The sequence below is a fragment of the Poecilia reticulata genome, chromosome 5 (assembly GCF_904066995.2).
Source record: "Poecilia reticulata chromosome 5, P_reticulata-male-v2, whole genome shotgun sequence".
Taxonomy (NCBI): domain Eukaryota; kingdom Metazoa; phylum Chordata; class Actinopteri; order Cyprinodontiformes; family Poeciliidae; genus Poecilia; species Poecilia reticulata.
The window spans coordinates 21823473-21842213 of NC_088834.1; the positions used below are offsets into that span (position 1 = coordinate 21823473).

General features: G+C 38.5%; 3 protein-coding genes across 3 annotated transcripts; 1 reads left to right on the forward strand and 2 right to left on the reverse strand.

Annotated features, from left to right (window-relative positions):
• Nucleotides 1-2059: 2059 nt before the first annotated feature.
• Nucleotides 2060-6105, reverse strand: tmem167b (transmembrane protein 167B). Its single transcript, XM_008409311.3, has 3 exons — nt 5948-6105; nt 4697-4828; nt 2060-3393 (listed from the first exon to the last, which is right to left on the reverse strand). The coding sequence occupies exons 1-3, from the start codon at nt 5955-5957 to the stop codon at nt 3311-3313; spliced, it is 225 nt and encodes a 74-aa protein (XP_008407533.1). The 5' UTR covers nt 5958-6105; the 3' UTR covers nt 2060-3310.
• A 1287-nt stretch (nt 6106-7392) lies between these two features.
• On the forward strand, nt 7393-11598 carry LOC103464911 (protein FAM107B). The gene is made up of 5 exons (XM_008409312.2): nt 7393-7431; nt 8173-8206; nt 8395-8551; nt 11204-11348; nt 11468-11598. Exons 1-5 carry the CDS (start codon nt 7408-7410, stop codon nt 11564-11566), a joined length of 459 nt encoding a protein of 152 aa, XP_008407534.1. The 5' UTR covers nt 7393-7407; the 3' UTR covers nt 11567-11598.
• Nucleotides 11599-13638: 2040 nt separating this feature from the next.
• Nucleotides 13639-18491, reverse strand: b3galt6 (UDP-Gal:betaGal beta 1,3-galactosyltransferase polypeptide 6). Its single transcript, XM_008409313.2, has 2 exons — nt 18184-18491; nt 13639-17143 (listed from the first exon to the last, which is right to left on the reverse strand). The coding sequence occupies exon 2, from the start codon at nt 17137-17139 to the stop codon at nt 16120-16122; it is 1020 nt and encodes a 339-aa protein (XP_008407535.1). The 5' UTR covers nt 17140-17143; nt 18184-18491; the 3' UTR covers nt 13639-16119.
• Nucleotides 18492-18741: the final 250 nt, after the last annotated feature.

An 18741-nucleotide genomic window follows, 5' to 3' on the forward strand; every position in this document is an offset into this window, starting at 1 on the left:
AGAGAAGGAATTGTCTCGAACATATTTTACAGAAGTGGAGCAAAATAGAAAAATGCACTCTTACCAAATTCTGTGTTAATTCTGGGATCTTCAACCATATTTTTTAACTGAACGTGGTATTATAAATACTAATGCGAAATGACAAAATGCTTGAAACAAAAGTATGGGAATTACCTCAGTAAGCTATTCCAGTTAAAAAAAAACATGCATTTTCCTCCTATAGTTTAAAGATATTTATCCAAAATATTTATCCAAGATGCAACAGCAGGCCAAATTGCTTTATTCAGTCCCTCTACAATTGCATCTGTGCGACTTTAGTCTTTTCCCCACCAGCTTTGTATATCTACAGACCAACTTTTTTAACCATCCTGTAGAAAATGGCTCAATCTCGGTCAGACTGGAATAAGAGCAACAGCGTTGGAACAGTTTTCAAGTTTTGCTTGATTATCAATTTGATCATGGTCTTAAACTGAACTGGACTAGTTTAATGCTTGAACGATGCTTCGATCTATGTCCGTGTTTTAAACGACTGTAAGACAACATTTTAATATCTGCTATTTGCTAACTCCATTGCGTATAGAGACAGACGTATTTACCAAAAGATGAATGGGTATAAAGCACAAAACTGTGCATTTTGTCAACCGACGTGCTCAAGGAAGTAGATTTTATAAAAAACACATTTCATTGGCATTTTCGAAATTTGTCATACCATATTCATTAAAGAAGATGATGTGGCAGTAAATGTCAAAGATTTTAAATACCAGTACATAGACATGCATATACTGGAGATTGTTTAGTTTTCTATGCACGGTAGACATTGGATTTGGAGGCTCTTGTATTTGGACAGGAAGTACATTAATAGCTTTTGGTCTTTATCTTATTTAGAAAGAGCTCACTTGTAGTTCATCTCTATCCTTTGAGGTTAATACATTTTGCAGTACAAGCCTGATGGTGATGCTTCAGTTCATAACTGCTTTTGCCACTAAAAAGCCTATAATGAACATGATTGTTCAATAACTTCATTCATAAAAAACTGTTCTGAAGAAAAGAAAGTGAAGGGACGACTTACTAGCTTTTGCATGCACACTATTTTTGTGGAGCACTCTCATAAATACGCTAGATGAAATTCAAAAGGTAAATTATATAAATCAAAAATACTCTAAGTTGAACTGACTGGAAGTCAACTTAAAACCAGTAGCAGCACGCAGAACCCACCACTATATGCTTGAGGGGGGTAAAACAGTTGAGATGGGAAATTCTGCAGGGAGTTTCTGCAACATGCATGAGGGTTTGGGGGTGAAAATGAAAGCAACAAAACAATGTATTGTTTTGAGAAAAACACTGACCACAATGGCTGTGAGATATTTTGAAACAAGTTAACAATCTGAAACATGCAGACGCGTGTATGTTGAGCTATGCTTCGTGGGTACTACTAACACTTGAGGAATGCAATGTGTTTTTCAAACACCAGAAGCAGAGACTGTTTACATCTTTTTTTTTTTTTTTTTAATCAAAACGTCATTGAACTTCAAAACAATGCATTTTAATTATAGAAATAATGAAGTCTGATCAACAGCAAATTAATAAATTGGCATGATCACAAAACCAGTTTGGCATTGTTTTTAAATTAAATGTAGCTAATTTAGCATTAGTTTCATTTTCATTTGGAGCTCTTCTGTGGCGATCTGCAAATTTGGTAGATTTGTGATAGATCTAGACTGATCTCAACCCCTTTCATCACATTAATACATGCTTATTATAAGTTATAATAAGCATGTATTATGAGTATGTGTCAGATCAACATACTCTAGCAACCAATTGCCAAGATAAAGAAACGTTAGCTTCAATATCTCCTTTCACTAAAACGAATCTCACGTGCTCAAGGGTGATTTAATTCCAGTCATAACATTTTAAAACATGCTAAGAGATCTAAAAGAACCAAAAGACTCATTACACCTGATCTGTTCAGTGGAGGCCTCAGAGGTTTGCTAAAGAACATTTTTGTTTTTAGAAGAAAAGGCTTCATGAAGACCAAGGAACACAACAGACAGGTTGGGGATAAAGTTGTGGAGCAGTTTATAACAAGATGTAAAATGTAATTTGTGACAAAACGAACAATGCACATCATCCTGAATCACATGGAACCATGGTGGTGGCAGCATCATGCTGTGGGAATTTTGTTCTCCAGCAGGTAGAAGGAACTAGTAAGGTTCCGTTCATAAGATTGTTCTATATAGAAATCAGTCCTAGAAACAAAAAGGTACTAAAGTAATTTTGAAGATTTTTAACTGAACCGGAGGTTCACCTTCAACCAGAACCGTTAAGTCCAGATCAAAACACACCCTTAATTGAATTTAAGCAGTTTAACAAAAATGTGAATTGCAAACTGGTAAAAAACAAACCAAAAAAAAGTGAAACAGTGTGCAGCACTAACAGTTCTAGCAGTGTCGACTTAGGGGGTCTGAATTCAAATGCTCACCACATTTTTTATTTTTTCATTTTATTTCAAAAGCATGCATCATTTTCCTTCTGCTTCACAAATATGAACTACTTTGTTTTCAGTACTTTACTATAATTCCAGTAAAGCACAATGACGTTTTTGATTGTAACAAAAAACGTCTGCAGTGACGATCAAACAAATGGAACAAACTTGTACAAAAAGTGTCCTTCAAACCTGAAACATGTCTAGATGTCAAACATAAGAGGCGCTAGTAAGAAAATGTACAAGATTAAAAGCAATTCTTTTAAAAAAATAGTGTAGACAAGGACATATTTATATATTAGCTATATCTTTCCCTCCACCGGTGCTAGGAAAAGCAATACATAAACAACAGTATAACTGGGAGCAGGTGGAATTAATCATTGGATTTCTATTATTATTTTTTTAATATGTACAGTGTGGCAAATTTTAAATTGTACACAGGTAAAGTGTATGAACATTTCACCCTTCAATCTGCTGTTTTAAAGTACAACATTAATAATAATCATGTGAGTGTCTTAATTAAGACAAATAACAATACAACCCAACGACAGAATGAAATCAAGTGAACCAGGAGGCTCTCTCAATTGTAGGATCTGTAGATTCACAACATCCTCCATGTCTGTAGTGCATACATATTCAGGGAAGAGTTATACGCCTGGTCTCCAGAAGGGGGCAGCACTGGTTTGATATTTACAAGGGTCCAGAAGCCCAGCGGGGGTTTAGTCCGTCACTTCGAGGCGGCCCCCATGGCGAGGATTAACACAGGACCACAGAGATGAGTCCGTCCTCAGCCAGCAGCCATTCAGTCTGCCCAGCCCAGGGTGACTATCATTTCAGGAAGATGACGTAAAAGGCCATGATCAAGCAGGAAATCGCCACGGCGATGTGAAGCCTTGTCCCAATTATTGCAGCTGAGAATGAAGAAGATTACAGGTCAGTAATGCACAAATACAGCACAGGAAAGATGTATTTTAGGGCAACACCTGAACACTCTGCTTCCTTAGGTGACATCAACTGAAACTGAAACAGATGTCAGATATCTTGCGTACAAGATTCCCTAAAGTGTCACTCTGTTCTGTTTGAAACAATTATTTTTGCAAACACATCGGGAATGTCCATCCTTCATACCAGATAGGAACAAGAGATGAATGTGGTTTGGTGTTAAGTGTATGAATCCCAGAGTAATAGCTGAAGACCCTGTGAAGAAGCTCAATCAATCAGGTAAGAGTTTCATTTGCAATTAAATGAGTCATGTACCAAAATGGGATGAAGTAATGCATTAAAGTTATTTATTTTTTATTTTTTTACTTTCTGTAAATGGATTTAGAGACAAGGACTCTGATTTCTGAAGACATGTCCTGTGATCTGATGAAACAAAAAAATTGAAAAATGTAAATTGAAGTGTGTTTGACTATAAACGAAATTGATACATTTAAGGGAAAAACAGAGAAGCCTGAGAACGCCATCCCACTGTGAAGTACAGCGGTGGCAGCATCAAGTTGTGCATTTACTGCAGGAGTCACTGGTGTTCTTCACAAAATACATGACATCATGGAGAAAGAGCATTACACTAACTAAGTAAACCGACATTACAGACATAAGACAATGTCTTAAAGCTCGGGCACAAATTGGGTCTTCCAAATGGGCAACTATCCTGGATGGTACGCCTCCAAATTAGCAACAAAGTGTCTCAAGAAACAGAAACATTTTAGTTCAACTTTAATGTCAGAGCGATAAAACAAATTGTTTAATATTTTCATACACCATGAATTGATGACCTTTCACCCAATGACCACTATAAAGAGATAGGCACCCACCCGAACAAACCCCAGATATCTTAGTCAGGAAATGTCGGCATTTTGGTAATTTGTTGGTATAAACTGGATAAACGAGTGCTTATCTCACCATTTACTAGCTCCGTCAAATGTTTTGGAAAATCTAGTAAGTTAAATGCAGAATAAAAAATAAAGTTACTCAGTGACAATGACACATATATTAGGAGTTTTAAAAAGTGTTCCCAATTGTATTGTTTGTTAAGCTCTACAACGACAAAGCTGGGCATGAATGGCACAAACATTTCCCCCCATTTATGGCAAAATATAGCATTATTTCTGCACAGCAAAACTCTCTGACAGTATCTAAAAAACTATGATGATTTTAATTTTTTAATATGTTGAATTATTATTTTGTTGGGGTATTTTCCTCTTTGTTTACCTTTGTAGAAGACGCCCCACACTCCTTTCTTCTCTGACAGCAACCAGCTGTTGAGACGAGGCACCTTTTTGAGGTACGCACAAGTGCAGATGAACAGCAGCCCAAACACAAGGATGCCGTCAAAGGAGTAGACTGCACAAGAGGACAAACAACATTATAAACCATTACTCAGCTGTAAACTGGGCCATTAATTTAATAAAATAAATAGGAGACCTTCTGTAAAACTAACACCGTGGCTAATTTTTTTTCACCATTACTACAACATCAACTTTGTGTCTCCTCGCTCCTCCTTTCAGACTCTGGCATCTTGATCTCCGAATAGAATGTAAGATTTATTTCCATATGAACAATTTTAACAGTGGTTGTTTATTTTCTCCTTAACCCAGGTAACCTGGCTCTGATATCTCTGCTTCAGGAGTCGCTAAAGACGTGATTTTGCAGCTCCCGTCCTGGACAAGTCTCAGTGTGGTGACTCTTAAAATATTGATTTTAACTCGACAACCATCACGTCAGCGGTGTTTACCATGATTACGCAGGTTATTTCATTCACTAAAAATCCAGTTTTTTAAAATTATGTAATATCATAAGCAAATACAACCCATCATATTTGGTTTTCGCTTTTTAAATTAATTACAGAAATAACTGTAGCTTCTTGATAGTATAATTTATTGAGATACATCTGGAAATGTGAGCAGGCTGCTTGTCTAAATGTTCCCTTTCCATGTAAATGTTTAAATTCAAGTGTTAATTCTTCCCCAAACAGGCTAGGCTTGGCTAAACATTGCTGAAAAGTAAAAGTAGCAAAAGCTCTTTCAATTAATCTTCTACTAGTCAGCTTTGGTCAGTTCCAGCAATGTCAACATTTTAAGGTTAAGTCTACATCTGTCCACTACCGACAAGAACAATACACACTTCACAACTAAGGTTCACCTGGACATCCTGATTTGTTTAGTGTTAGCCTCACCGACCAATGCTAGTTAGCAAACAACTTTGTAGCCCAACAACTCTAATAGTAATTTTATAGTAAACACAAAGAGCTTGACAGTCCATTTATAACGCTTCAAAAACAATCAGATCAGTCCGTATCAAAATGAATGGTGGCTTTATTTCGGTTTTCATGACATGACAGAAAGCAGCACCAGGGGCCACGTCTACAGCCCAGCTAGCCTCCACTAGCTCTGCTCTTCACAACTAAGCCAACTTAAAACTATTCTCCTCACGTTAACCTGTCGGATAAAGCAATTCACTTACCATTCGTCATAGCTGCAGTTTGGTTTCTGGCAATATTATATGACTTTTTCTTCTTAATAATTAACAAACCATCCTACAGTTTAAAGAGAAGGTATTCTGTGTCGCATCCTGCTTACTCGTTTGACATTTCCGTTTCCCTGCCCAACACTCTTCCTTTATGTTGTACGTTTGTTGTTGTCCAACTGATATTACTGCCACCTACTGGAGATTATTGGTAAGACCCCATTGAAATCCACAGGTTTGTAATGAAAAGCATTATACGGAGCCCGTCCCGTCTGGTGACATTGGAGAAAAAGAAATCGTAGTCACGGCTTGTTTAATTCGTGGACACAACTAATGTTAATTATTAGCATTAATAATGGAAATAATTGTCAAGTCTGATCTTATTTCGTTTTATTTCAATCGATTTGGATTTTTTTTCTTTCTCATGCCAATAGAGACAGCTTCTGTAATATGATGCTTTTGGTTGGGTATCCTCCCTTCTTCATCAAATATACTCAACAACTCCGTAGTTGTCTGATAGACGAAGAAATAATTTATTTTGGTGTACTATAAATGTAATTTTCAAATAAGGGATTAATAAACAATCAACAAAAAATACGATTTTTAATTAAGGGACAACACATTTTATGTGAAAATTTATCTTGTTTTTGTAAGTTCATATATTTACCAGCGCATGGTACTGTATCCAATTCATTAAAGACTTTATTATTTGTATATTTTCATTTACATCAGTGTGTACAATACACATCATACACAGGATTTTATTTATTACTTTTATAGAGTTTTATGATATTGTACAAATGTCAGATTTATTTATTTAATCATTCATTTATTTATGCCAGTAAACAGATTTTATTTTATTTATTTGTATCTTTGTTAGTTCATTTATTTTGCTGATTGCCATTGCATTGTACTGTATACACATCAGATCTCTATGTATTCGTTGTTGTTTTTTTACATTAAAGCATAATTTTTGTTTTTTGTAAGTAATGTTTTGCTACAGGTAGGTCTATTTGTAGCCTTAAAATGTATCTTTAAGGTTCAATGAGCTTTCTTTTTCATTAATGTGTTATTTATAAGGTTTTATCTTAGTGCCGTAAAGAGAAAAGTGCAATTTAACAACATGGTAAAGTTTAGTGTGACAGTGTGAGCCTTTAATAAATATGTCTACAAAGCAGATGCTCATTTGTGTAAAGACTTTGGTGTTATCCCCGACATCTTGTTTCATTATCCTAATCTGTGCGTACGGTGCTTCTGCTGCAGCGCAAAAACAACAGAAGTTTGTCCTCTAATGATAATAGGGGTAAGAACAAAGGGTCATAAGACACTTAACAAGATTTGACAGAGTGGCACAGCTGCTCCGATCCACCTCACAGCTACTGCAGCTCACAGTGTGCAAACAGCAGAGAAAGCTTCTCCTGCATCATCTGTTTCTGCAGAGTACCTTATCCAAAGCGATGCGTCTCTACCAAAACATGCAGGTAAGATTGTCTCATTATGATTAACGCAATGCTATTTGATGATAAAATTAGGAAGCAAAAAGATTTCCTTCAGAAATAAAAATGTAAAAAGGAAAACAATGTTAAGCTGTCCTAATGGATGTTTCTGGGTTCAAATTTCTATGACATTTGTGTTACTGTGCAGAGATGTAGTATTAAATGATCATCCTATAATTCTTTTTTTTTTTTACTATACTTTTTAAAAAAAATCTTGAACAACAAAAATCTATTAAATTGTTGATTAACAAAAAAAATAAAATAATATAAAACCATTTATTTAGTCAGCCAACTCTATGCTGAAGTTTTTTATATCCAATTTTATTGTAAAAAAATAATTTCAAAATCACAGCAATTTTTCTTTGCCTATTTGCATAATGCAAATTTTAGAATAAAGGGTTTTAATTCATATTTTATTGTTCTGACATGGATGAGATTAATAAAAATAATACAAACTGTTTCTAAACTGCTGAACAGACCAACAATTGTTGATAAACTTAATAAAAATTGGATTTCTGTAGTGTTTACAAGAACCATACTTAGTTATTTGTCTTTTTCCTGTGTTGTTATGATCCAACAGAAATTTAATTACCTATTTTATTTAAAACATATACCTACTTCAATGGTTTACATGCTTGATTGAGGGAATGATTGTCTTTGTGGATTTTGTATTATTTGAGCCTAACAGTTTCTAAACTGACCTTTTTGTTATTGTTTTTTTTTTAGGTAGCACAAAAAAATGGTCTCAGTACCAAAACAAGTACGTAAGATTCCTTGTTTACATTTGATCTGTAAACTGAAAAAAAAACCTCAGCTTTTTCATATTTGCAATTCAACATTATAACATAAACCACATGACTTATGGCGCACATTTTCTGTCTTGCCGAGAGTTAGCTCTGGTGCAGCACAGACACTGATGCACACTGACGTTGCATTTAACCGTATCAGACAGAGCGCAGTGTTGGATCAGCCCGCCTCACCAGGTGATTGAAAATCAACAACAGGAGGAAGATGACCTCATCAAACCACAAAAGCTGATAAATCCTATCCTGGCCACTGTCCAACGGAGAGCTCTTCATCAGGAGCTCCTATTCTGCCACAGACGGTAAGGAAACAGCTTTCTGTCTGACAACAACCAGGTCATTTCAGCATTATCACAAAAAACATACACAAGGGAGCTGCAAACATGGGAACAGATGATATTTAGACCTCCAATGACTCCCTGGAGTCTTTGTTTTTCTGTTTTGGTGGTATTAAACACAGGTTCAGTGTTTTAGGAGATTTGATGTGCCTTTTCAACTAGGTCATTTCAGAAGGAGGCGCATTCTGTATTGTCTCTATATTGTAAATCAAGTTGTTGTCGTAAATCAAGTTGCAGTGATAGTCCTGTATTTTATCTGTCCCCTTGTTTGAGTCGCTGAATCCTCTTAGGCTTTCCCTGTCCAGCTGTCTTGGAGCTGTGGACATAGATAAGCACTGTGTCCAGGTGGTATAGGTCGACTCAAAGGTCCAACACTCATCTGAACATCCGTGATTATCCCTAAAACAGGTGGTTTTCTTTTCTAAAATGAACAACTACTGCCTATGCCGAAAAAAACTGTCCACTTGCTTTATGGTTCAATCTCGAATAGTGTGGATTTCTAACACTTGAGCACTTATATCACCGTCTACATTTTTTTGGAAAAAAATGGTAAAGATGTCTAAAGATTAAATAATATTTTGTTGCAGTTACATAACCTTCCATTTAAAAAATGCAACAAAAAAAATGCACCTATTATTCTATATTATTATTTTTGTTTGTTTTTGAAAAAAAAAAAGATTGCTGTCACAATGTTTGGCATTCCTAGTAATTCACTTTTAATCATTTTTGGCAAATGAATTCAAAGAAAATATATTTTTTTGTTCTATGACACTTTAAGGTGATCAGTATCATAGAACTTTATTTTCACAGTTGATTTTCAATGCCTGTAGCTACAAATTTATTGTGACAAAATGGTCAACTTCTGACTGGAGGTGTTGTTCTCAGGCCCCGACCCACCACTCTCAGTTCTTGTCTGATTCATAACTTATTTGCCCCTCAATCCCCAACTCCTAAATCTAATGGCCTTTACAAAAAAATACTTTGAGAATTTGTTGTTTTCTAACCAGATAACCTGCCCTTTGTCACCGATTCTGTTCATTACTTTAATGGACAGAATTTCTAGGCGCAGCCGAGGTGTTGAGGGGATCCGTTTTGGGGGCCTTAGGATCGCATCTCTGCTTTTTGCGGATGATGTGGTCCTGTTGGCTTCATCGGAACGTGATCTGCAGCTCTCACTGGAGCGGTTCGCAGCCGAGTGTGAAGCGGCCGGGATGAGGCTCAGTGCCTCCAAATCCGAGGCCATGGTCTTGAGCCGGAAAAGGGTAGAGTGCCTTCTCCGGGTCAGGGGGGTCGTCTTGCCTCAAGTGGAGGAGTTTAAGTATCTGGGGATCTTGTTCACGAATGAGGGAAGAAGGGAACGGGAGATCGACAGGCGGATTGGGGCAGCGTCTACTGTGAAGCGGGCGCTGTACTGGTCCGTCGTGGTGAAGAGAGAGCTGAGCCAAAAAGCGAAGCTCTCGATTTACCGGTCGATCTACGTTCCCACCCTCATCTATGGTCATGAGCTTTGGGTCATGACCGAAAGAACGAGATCACGGGTACAAGCGGCCGAAATGGGTTTCCTCCGCAGGGTGGCTGGGCTCTCCCTTAGAGATAGGGTGATAAGCTCGGTCATCCGGGAGGGACTCAGAGTGGAGCCGCTGCTCCTCCACGTTGATAGGAGCCAGTTGAGGTGGCTCGGGCATCTGGTCAGGATGCCTCCTGGACGCCTCCCTGGTGAGGTGTTCCGGGCACGTCCCACCGGGAGGAGGCCTCGGGGAAGACCCAGGACACGCTGGAGGGATTACGTCTCTCGGCTGGCCTGGGAACGCCTTGGGGTTCCCCCGGAGGAGCTGGAAGAAGTGGCTGGGGAGAGGGAAGTCTGGGCCTCCCTTCTGAAGCTGCTGCCCCCGCGACCCGACCCCGGATAAGCGGAAGAAAATGGATGGATGGATGGATGGATAACCAGATAACAAGTTGTTTTCTCAGCATAAAAATCAGATGGGGTTTTCAGACTGCCCTTCCCTTAAACCACATGCTACACCTCTTCTTCCTCCTCCTTATGGCTGCTTCCTTGACACAACCAGCCATAGAAGCTGTTCTAGTTTTTGAAGTAATGACCTGGTTGAGGAAGTTGTCCAGCCAATCTACCTAAAAGAAAAGAAGCCACGAAACAACATGCATTCGCCCCATTTGGGGAATTTGTGCGATCAACAGCAAAACCCCCTCTATCTTCCTATTTTTAATAGCAAGCAGGCGGTAATAAAGAAGGACACCAACTCCCCTTGGATTGCACATGTATGAAAGCAGTCGCAAACTTGTTCGAAGAACAACTAACAGAAAAATATGTTCTATTTTTGAAATGGTACAGGTGTTCCTCCCTCCCCCTTACCACTGCCGCCCTGGGCAGAAGCCTATATGGGTCATGTCAAAACCTGCCATATATAGGTTAGGAGTCAACAAGTCTCCATAAGAGTCATTTATTTCAAGTTTTTTCCTCATCTTCAACCTGAGTTACTATAATTAAGGAGTGTAGTGTACATTGTGCCCACACTGATTTATGTGTTACATGCTCTGCAGCATTTGTGACTCATTCCAGAAACCAAGCCCTCTGGTAATAATCTGTTGCATCTCCAGGGGTATGCTGCCGCGAAAAAAGCCAGAGCTGCAACGTGTGCTCGAAAGCAAAAACAGAGAGCAGCTCAAGAAAATGGAACTGTCTCTCCAACCTCGCTCCGACTTAGAGGTGAAACTGCGCAGGAGACATCAGAGAATACAACATGTAAGCACACTGAGGGGACGTGGGGGGGAAATAGCAACTGTTCGGTAATTCATTTTCTCTGGGATTGTGAAATCTTAAAAAAAACACACACACACACAAAAATGTTTTCTGTTTTGCAGTCTGAGTTGGAGGAGAAGAAGTGGAGGGAAGACCTGAAAAATGTACCAGAGTTTGTTCGCGTGAGACAATCCCTGAAGCACGTGCCACATTCTTCCTAATGCTAATAGGGAAATAAACATTCTAACTATGACAGAGTGGTTTGTTTCCATCATCTAAAAGGAGCATCATTATTTAATTGAAACAACATATTTCAACCGAGAATCGCATACATCCAACCAGTTATTGCCAAAGCGGTGATCAAGTTAATATGAATCTTTACAAGTACTAGGAAAAGTTTCCTGAAGGCTGCAAATTGTAGTCGTGACTGTGTCATTATTCACTCAAAGGAGCAACTCAGCTCTTTTACTATACAAGGAAACTGTTGTGTTTGAGTTGAGTTACTCTGCCAGGCCTGATTGTGAACAGACAGAACCTGTCTGACAACAGGAAGTATGCATTGTGGTGCCCTAAGCACAAATGCTTTGCGGGTTAATTTTTCTATATTTGATGGGGGGAAATTAAGGCTTGCAAAGACAACAGATTTTGGCCGGGTTTGAGACAAAGAAACAAATAAAGTAGGATGAATTGAATGTGACACTAGGAAGTGTAATAAAGAATTACAACTCGTCGGCTGATAAAATAAAACGTGCTGTTAGAACATTGTTTGATGAAAACCCCTAAAAAAAATAATCAGAAAGGTCTGACTTTCCAAAGGCAACTTAACCTGTCATATGGCCATGACAGGTTTTGTTTTCTTGAGGAAGATTAATGGGGAGGAGATGGCTGAAACCAGGAAATCCTCAAAGTCTGCATGACTGTTTCACATAATTGTTAGATTAACAGACTTATTCACACTGCTGGCCAGAGTAAATTGTCCTTGAGGGAGAACGGATGTAGCATTTAAACATGAGATCATTTCTCAAGTCTTTGTTGCTTTTATTCATTTATTTTTATCAATTTTCATGTTGTTCATTTGTTCAAAGCGGTATTGCTGCTATAGTGAATTACTGCTCGTCTCCTTTGAAGGAGAGGAAAGATGACAAGTGAAAAAAGGAGAAACTGCATCGGTCCATCTAAGCTGAGGCTGTTGATTTTATTTTATTTTTTAAACGCCAACCTGCATTGGGAACAACGTTTGGTTGCTGAGTTTGGTTCTGTTTGGTAGATTTCTCAGCATTGTTTTGTTCGTTTGTTTTAGTGTTAAATTAATGTAAAAGTTTCAATAAACTATTACACAAAAGTAAGAATGTTTGTTTTCATAACGGAACAAAATGTAAAAATTTGGGAAAGTGTTAGGCTTCTCATAACAACGCTAACTGCTACAAGATTTATTAACATTTATTAAAACGTCCAGATTTGTGAAGCTAAATCAAAAATTCACTGCTACATATAATAAATTAGAAGCCATTTGGCAGCAATAGGAGTCGGCTCTCTGAAAAAAGCCAAGCTTCCCATCACCACTTAGCGCTGTCTCATTGCAACAGCGCAACTAGGAAGCACCAAAAACCTTGCTGAGCCAGAAGAGGAGGGTGACAGGATATAAACAGGAGCAGAGTGACAGACTGCTGAGTTATCTTTAAAAGCAACAAACAGGGAATATATGGAACAGCGGCAAACCTTCCCAGGAGTGGCTGGGGGAGTGGTCAAAGATGACTCATCCAGGAAGTCACAAAGAACCCAAAACAACATTGATAGGCCTCATCTGCCTCGGTTAAGGTCAGTGTTTATGATTCAAAACTAAATGGGATCCATGTGGGAGTGCCAAGCAGAAAAATACTGCTGACTAAAAAGAAGATGCAACAAAATCCAATTGCTGTGCTGCGGTTAATACCATAAATACGCCTTTCATACATGAAAACCTTCAAATGTTAAATTACAAGAATTCTGTAAAAAAAACTCGGCACATATTTCTCCAGGGTGACGTAAAAGACTTATTAGCACTTTTAAGCTGCTTTTCAACGAAAGTGTTGGCTAGTTTGGATATTTTTTTTCCCTGCTAATTAAATTAAATCATTTAAAAATGAAATGTATATTTACTCGGTCTAATAATCAAATGACGCTCATCATCTGTAACTTCTAATTATGGCAAAATAAAATCTATTAAAGGGCAGAGACTTTGGTCCACAGGACTGCACCTGGCTAAGAATGAACTTTTTGCAAAATTACCAAAGTAAATTTGAAATGACAAGAATACATTTGAGATTTTTTTTAATAAAACATTTAGACATGTGAAAGCAATCGGAGAAATGTAAGAAGTGACAAACGCAGAGGACAGGGGAACTGCAACATTCACAAAAACATAACTTGAGCCATGAAAAATAAGCTTGAACGTTGATCTTTTTTGCTTCTTTTTTCTGACATTTCTGAGGATGAAACGTATAAAACGATTTTCCAAACTGAAAACCAAACCAACAAATCCGGTCGCCAGACGACGTTACAGCCCATCGACCAAATCTGCTTCATAAACTTCCCAAAGTGTTAAGACGTTACAGACATTAAAAAGGAGAGTTTATGGTGAAGAGTCACATCTGAGACGACAATTATAACAATAGAAACATTACAGGAACTTAAAAATAATTAGGAAAAAAAAAAAGTGCCAGGTGTGCTGCTAACTAACATTCACGATTAGCACAATAAATACAAAGACCCCGACAGTACAAAAAAAAACTCTCGTACCGCTAGTGTTTGTAATATCATTCTCACATTAGCTTTACTATAAGGAGGAGGAAGGCCTTTTCAATAAGATATAGTCAAACATTTTCTTTTGGACCATTAAAACAAAAACCTTGTGTAGCATTGTTCATAAACAAGTTGTTTTTTTTTTTTTTTAAAAAAGAAAATTTCTCATCCATTATTTCTGTTCATTCAGTCCAACATGTTCCGAAGTAACACCCACTGCACTCAAGTCCAAACTGTAGTGCTGCGTTTGCTACAGAATAAGTTAATAATAAATAAATAAATCACAAAAAATAACTTTCACAGAATATAAAAAGAAGGTAAATAAACAATGTGGCAGAGTAATGTCCAGGTTTCCACGTACGACGACACTTTAAATATTGCCCACGAAGAGGTTTCAGCAGATGAAGCACGTACGGATTTAAGTTACTGAGGTTGTAAACTGGAGATCACAGCGAGGTTCAAGCAGCAAACGACTCAAAAAGCAACAGGACTGACACTGGCCTTTGATTCAGGAAGTGAGAAGTTAAACTGGGAAAATACTTATGTCGAACAACTCGAGGTTGAAAACGTACGAGACGACACAGAAAAAGGTAACAGCTCGGTTTAAAAACCCGTCTGTTTCTAAAAACAAATCGGAGGGAATTCGTGTACGAGTGTCTTAACACCACATTATGCCAAGACTAAATCGACAGACTTTAGAACCAAGCCTAGACTATAGTGAGAGTTTCAAACCAACCTTCGGCTTGGTTGAAAGTTTTTTTTTTCCCTAACACATCCACAAAAACCGCACAGAAACCATATCTGTTGAAGCTCTGACTAAACATCTTGAGGGATCTGAAGATGCTTAAATACTTCCAAACTATAGTGAATATCAGCATTGGTTTTCGAGCCCACCCAGTTTAAATGAGAGAGAACATTTTCCACCATGGCGCTTCTTAGTAAATCTACAAAATAGGACAGTACTGTGCTGTGGATTATCAGGAAAACATGAAATTGCATTATTACTGAAGACTGCAATGATATTGCAATTAAATGTTTTTTCTTACAACTCCGCTCGTGTGTCTGTATGCACAGCTCTATGCAGCATCTCAGCTACATGATGTGTTGTTATAGAAAGCAGTTTTGGCATTAATAATCAATTTGCAGTTCCACTAGAAAATGTTAAGAGCCCCACCTGGCTCCAGTTAACCAGTAGTCACCAGTTATTTAGTGACTACTACCCACTAAATAAACTTAATAAACAAAACTCAGAATAAAAAAAAAAATAAAAAAAATCTAAGAGCAGCGTTACTAATTCTACACCAATAGAAGTTTGATAAGCAACACCAGGTGTTTAACTAACACCTCGCGGCACTACACTTTTTGAACACCAAGTGGTTCCTATTGAACATCTGTTGACATTCATAAGTCATTCAGAAGTATGCAGCGACACTAAATAATATGCAGGTGGCACCTTTATAAGGTGGTTATTACATGATTACAGATGGTGCTGCAAAGCGTATAATTAATCCCAAATATGGCTTTCTATAAAATGAAGAACAGAAAGTCTAGAGACGGGGAGCTTGTTTTATTCTATTGCTTACTTGACTTTTAAATAACGCTGAAGCTCAATGTTTTTAATTAATCCTTAATCAGACAGTTTAAAGTCTCCAAGAGCCAGCCCTTGATTAAAGCTGTTCTTTCCTCTTGTCCAGCTAAGAGCTGGTGAGACAGCGCCGGTTTATAGGTAACAGTGCATGTGAAGGAGGAAACACAAACAATTGGTGCTATCAGTTATACACTGGATCCACTTTGTGTTTTCACAAATGTGAGAAATTTTTTTTGTTTTTTTTTACAATTTAGAATGAAGTTTTCAATTGGAGTATCATTTGTCTTCTGACGTTCTAGTACCAGCTGCACAATTCTAAAAGCGTCCACGCAGATTGCGATCCGATGGAAAACGTGAACATTCCTCACTTTGTATTAAAATATATATTATTATTAAGGACAGAAACTATGGGATCCCATCTTTTCTTTGGCAGCACTGCGAGGGTGGGACACTCCAGTCGTAAACGTAGGACAACCGCAGCTTGACCTCCTCTTTGCAGAGCCTCCCGTCTCGCTGCAGAGTCTGGTGTTTCTCCAACATGTCCTCCAAACTCTGCTTGTGCGTCACCAGGTATTTGTTGTTGCAACCTCGCGACTTGTACTCCGTGTCGAAGCGCGGGTCGTGCGTCCGCCGAACATCCACCGGTGCCAGCCAGGCGCCCAGTGACACGTCCTCGCTCTGCCATGTCTTGAGGTAGCCCGCGTTAAGATGCACGTAGCGTACCAGGTCTGATGAGAGAATGTAACCCCCGCCCAGGGCGTAGGGCAGGTAATAATCACAGAGGTCCCAAGAACTTTCGCGCCACTTCCCAGCTGATTTCACCCGGCCTCTCCCTGAAAAGAAACCCCAGTACAACTTGCTTGGCTCCTTCCCCTTCAGCTCCTCTTTAAGGAGGTCCAAGCGAGCAAATGTGTCGTCGTCCGCTTTGAAGACAAACTTAAAGTCCACGTTCTGGTCCAGCCAGGAGTACATGTGCAGCAGCTTTAGTGTCAGGTTCTCATAAGAATCCCGAAGATCAGGCAGTAAGAGCAAGTCTTTGTGCCGTCCTTGCTCCGTGTTCAGATTTTGAAGGTCTTCGCTGGAAAGGCCCTGAATTCCAACCACGAACATGGCCAGAACATCAGAGTCACGTTTGGCAAGCCATGTGCTGCGGATAATGCTTCTGCGTTCTGTGTACTTGGGTCCTGTAGTGATGAGGACCACGAGAAATGCTGACAAGTCTTTTGAAGAGGACACGGGATTCTGGTGGTCTGGACGGAACTGCAAAGACTTGGTGTGGGGAGCAAAGCCCGGGGGATCCAGGTGACCCTGCTTCAGAGTTTCCGATGTACATTTGGCCAAAAAGACAAGGACAACGGCAAAACTGCATACGGTACCAATGACCAGAGCTGTCTTATGGCGACATATCAGACGGAAGAGATTCATGGTGCTGAATGTGGGGAGAGGAAAACAAATATTTGTCAGTGTTTCTTTAATTCAATAAACCTGTTTGATTATGTAATATTCCTCATAACATTTTGCAAACAGATTATTGCTAATGTTATTGATAAGAAAAAAGATCTGGACAAAGGAAGAAAGGCAATGTTTGCAAAGGGCTGCACCTGGTTAGTGAATATCCAGATATATCTGACTTGAAGTATTTATTTGTCCACACATATGACCGACTCAAATTATTTCTCAGAGGTAAAGGGTTAATATCAGCATTCATGCATTAATTTATGTCAAATTCCTTACTTATGTTGACTTTATTTTCTCTGCCTGTTCTCTGTTCATATGTCAAGTTTAAATACAATAGTTTGCAATAAATATCAGCCTTTTGATAAGAAATCGGCAAAAACAGCAGACTGCTGGACAGATGGATGAATAAATGGACATAAATGTTTGGCTGCAAAGATGGATAAACATATGGAGAAATGACATCATCAAGGGGTGGAAAGCTCATTAAAAGGATGGACATAAATGTTTGGATGCAAAGATACACAAATGGCTGGACGGATAGATGGATAAATATGTAAATAGTCATTAAAACAATGTCATCCATTGTTGTAAATGATGAAACAATGGATGACAAATAAATGTACAGATGAATGATTAAATAAAAAAGGGATACTTAGATGGATGAGTGGATAAAAAAGTCGGCGATTAATTGTTGGATAAATAAGTAAATATATGGAAAAAAATGAGTGAACATATGTATCGATTAGGTTGATAATCGATACATATAGGTTGGAATGGGCGGATGAACTTTAGAACGCCAAAATCGCAGCCCACATTTATCCAGACTGTCTGGGAAAACTGTAACAAAACCCATAATATTAAATGCACTGAAGGATGACTCTGTTCTTTTGACTTTAATAACGGTGCAGATTAGCATGATGCTAGTAAACAACCTACCCATCAGCTGAACAGGGCACTCCGATGACACATTGATTGGGTCACCAGATATCATATAGAGGCTTACTTATTTACCTTTGCTGGGTTAAAGGAGCACCGTCCCTTGAATGATGCAGGCAGGTCGAGCCACGGAAAGCAGCTGTGCACGGCTAGCGTTACCTACCCGGATAAAACCATCTGCGCACTTTGTGAGCACTCTACGCGGACAGCAGACACACACAGCCTGTTCATGATGGTCTGACCAGGGGGATGGAGCAGGCTCAATCACAAGGGTTACTATAAATAGGTTAGAAAGGACATTTTGTGATATGATGTGACCATCTTCAGTCTTGATCTGAATCAGTTCTGGGTGGCTCTGTGGAAGAGGAAGCGGAAGTGAAGCGCCCCCCGCCGCGCGTGAGTGAAATTAAAAACAGAGGAAGAAAATGTTTAAATGTATACATGGAATACATTTCAATAAGTTTAACTTTTGAATTTACTTGGAAAAAAAACCCTGACAAATATACAAGTACGAATCATAACATTTTATTGTTACAAAAAAAATGACCACATTGAGCGTGTTGGAAATAAATATGAAGCTTTGTGTTATATTCGTTATTCTGATACACTCGTGTGTTCTTTTCTTTTTTTCAT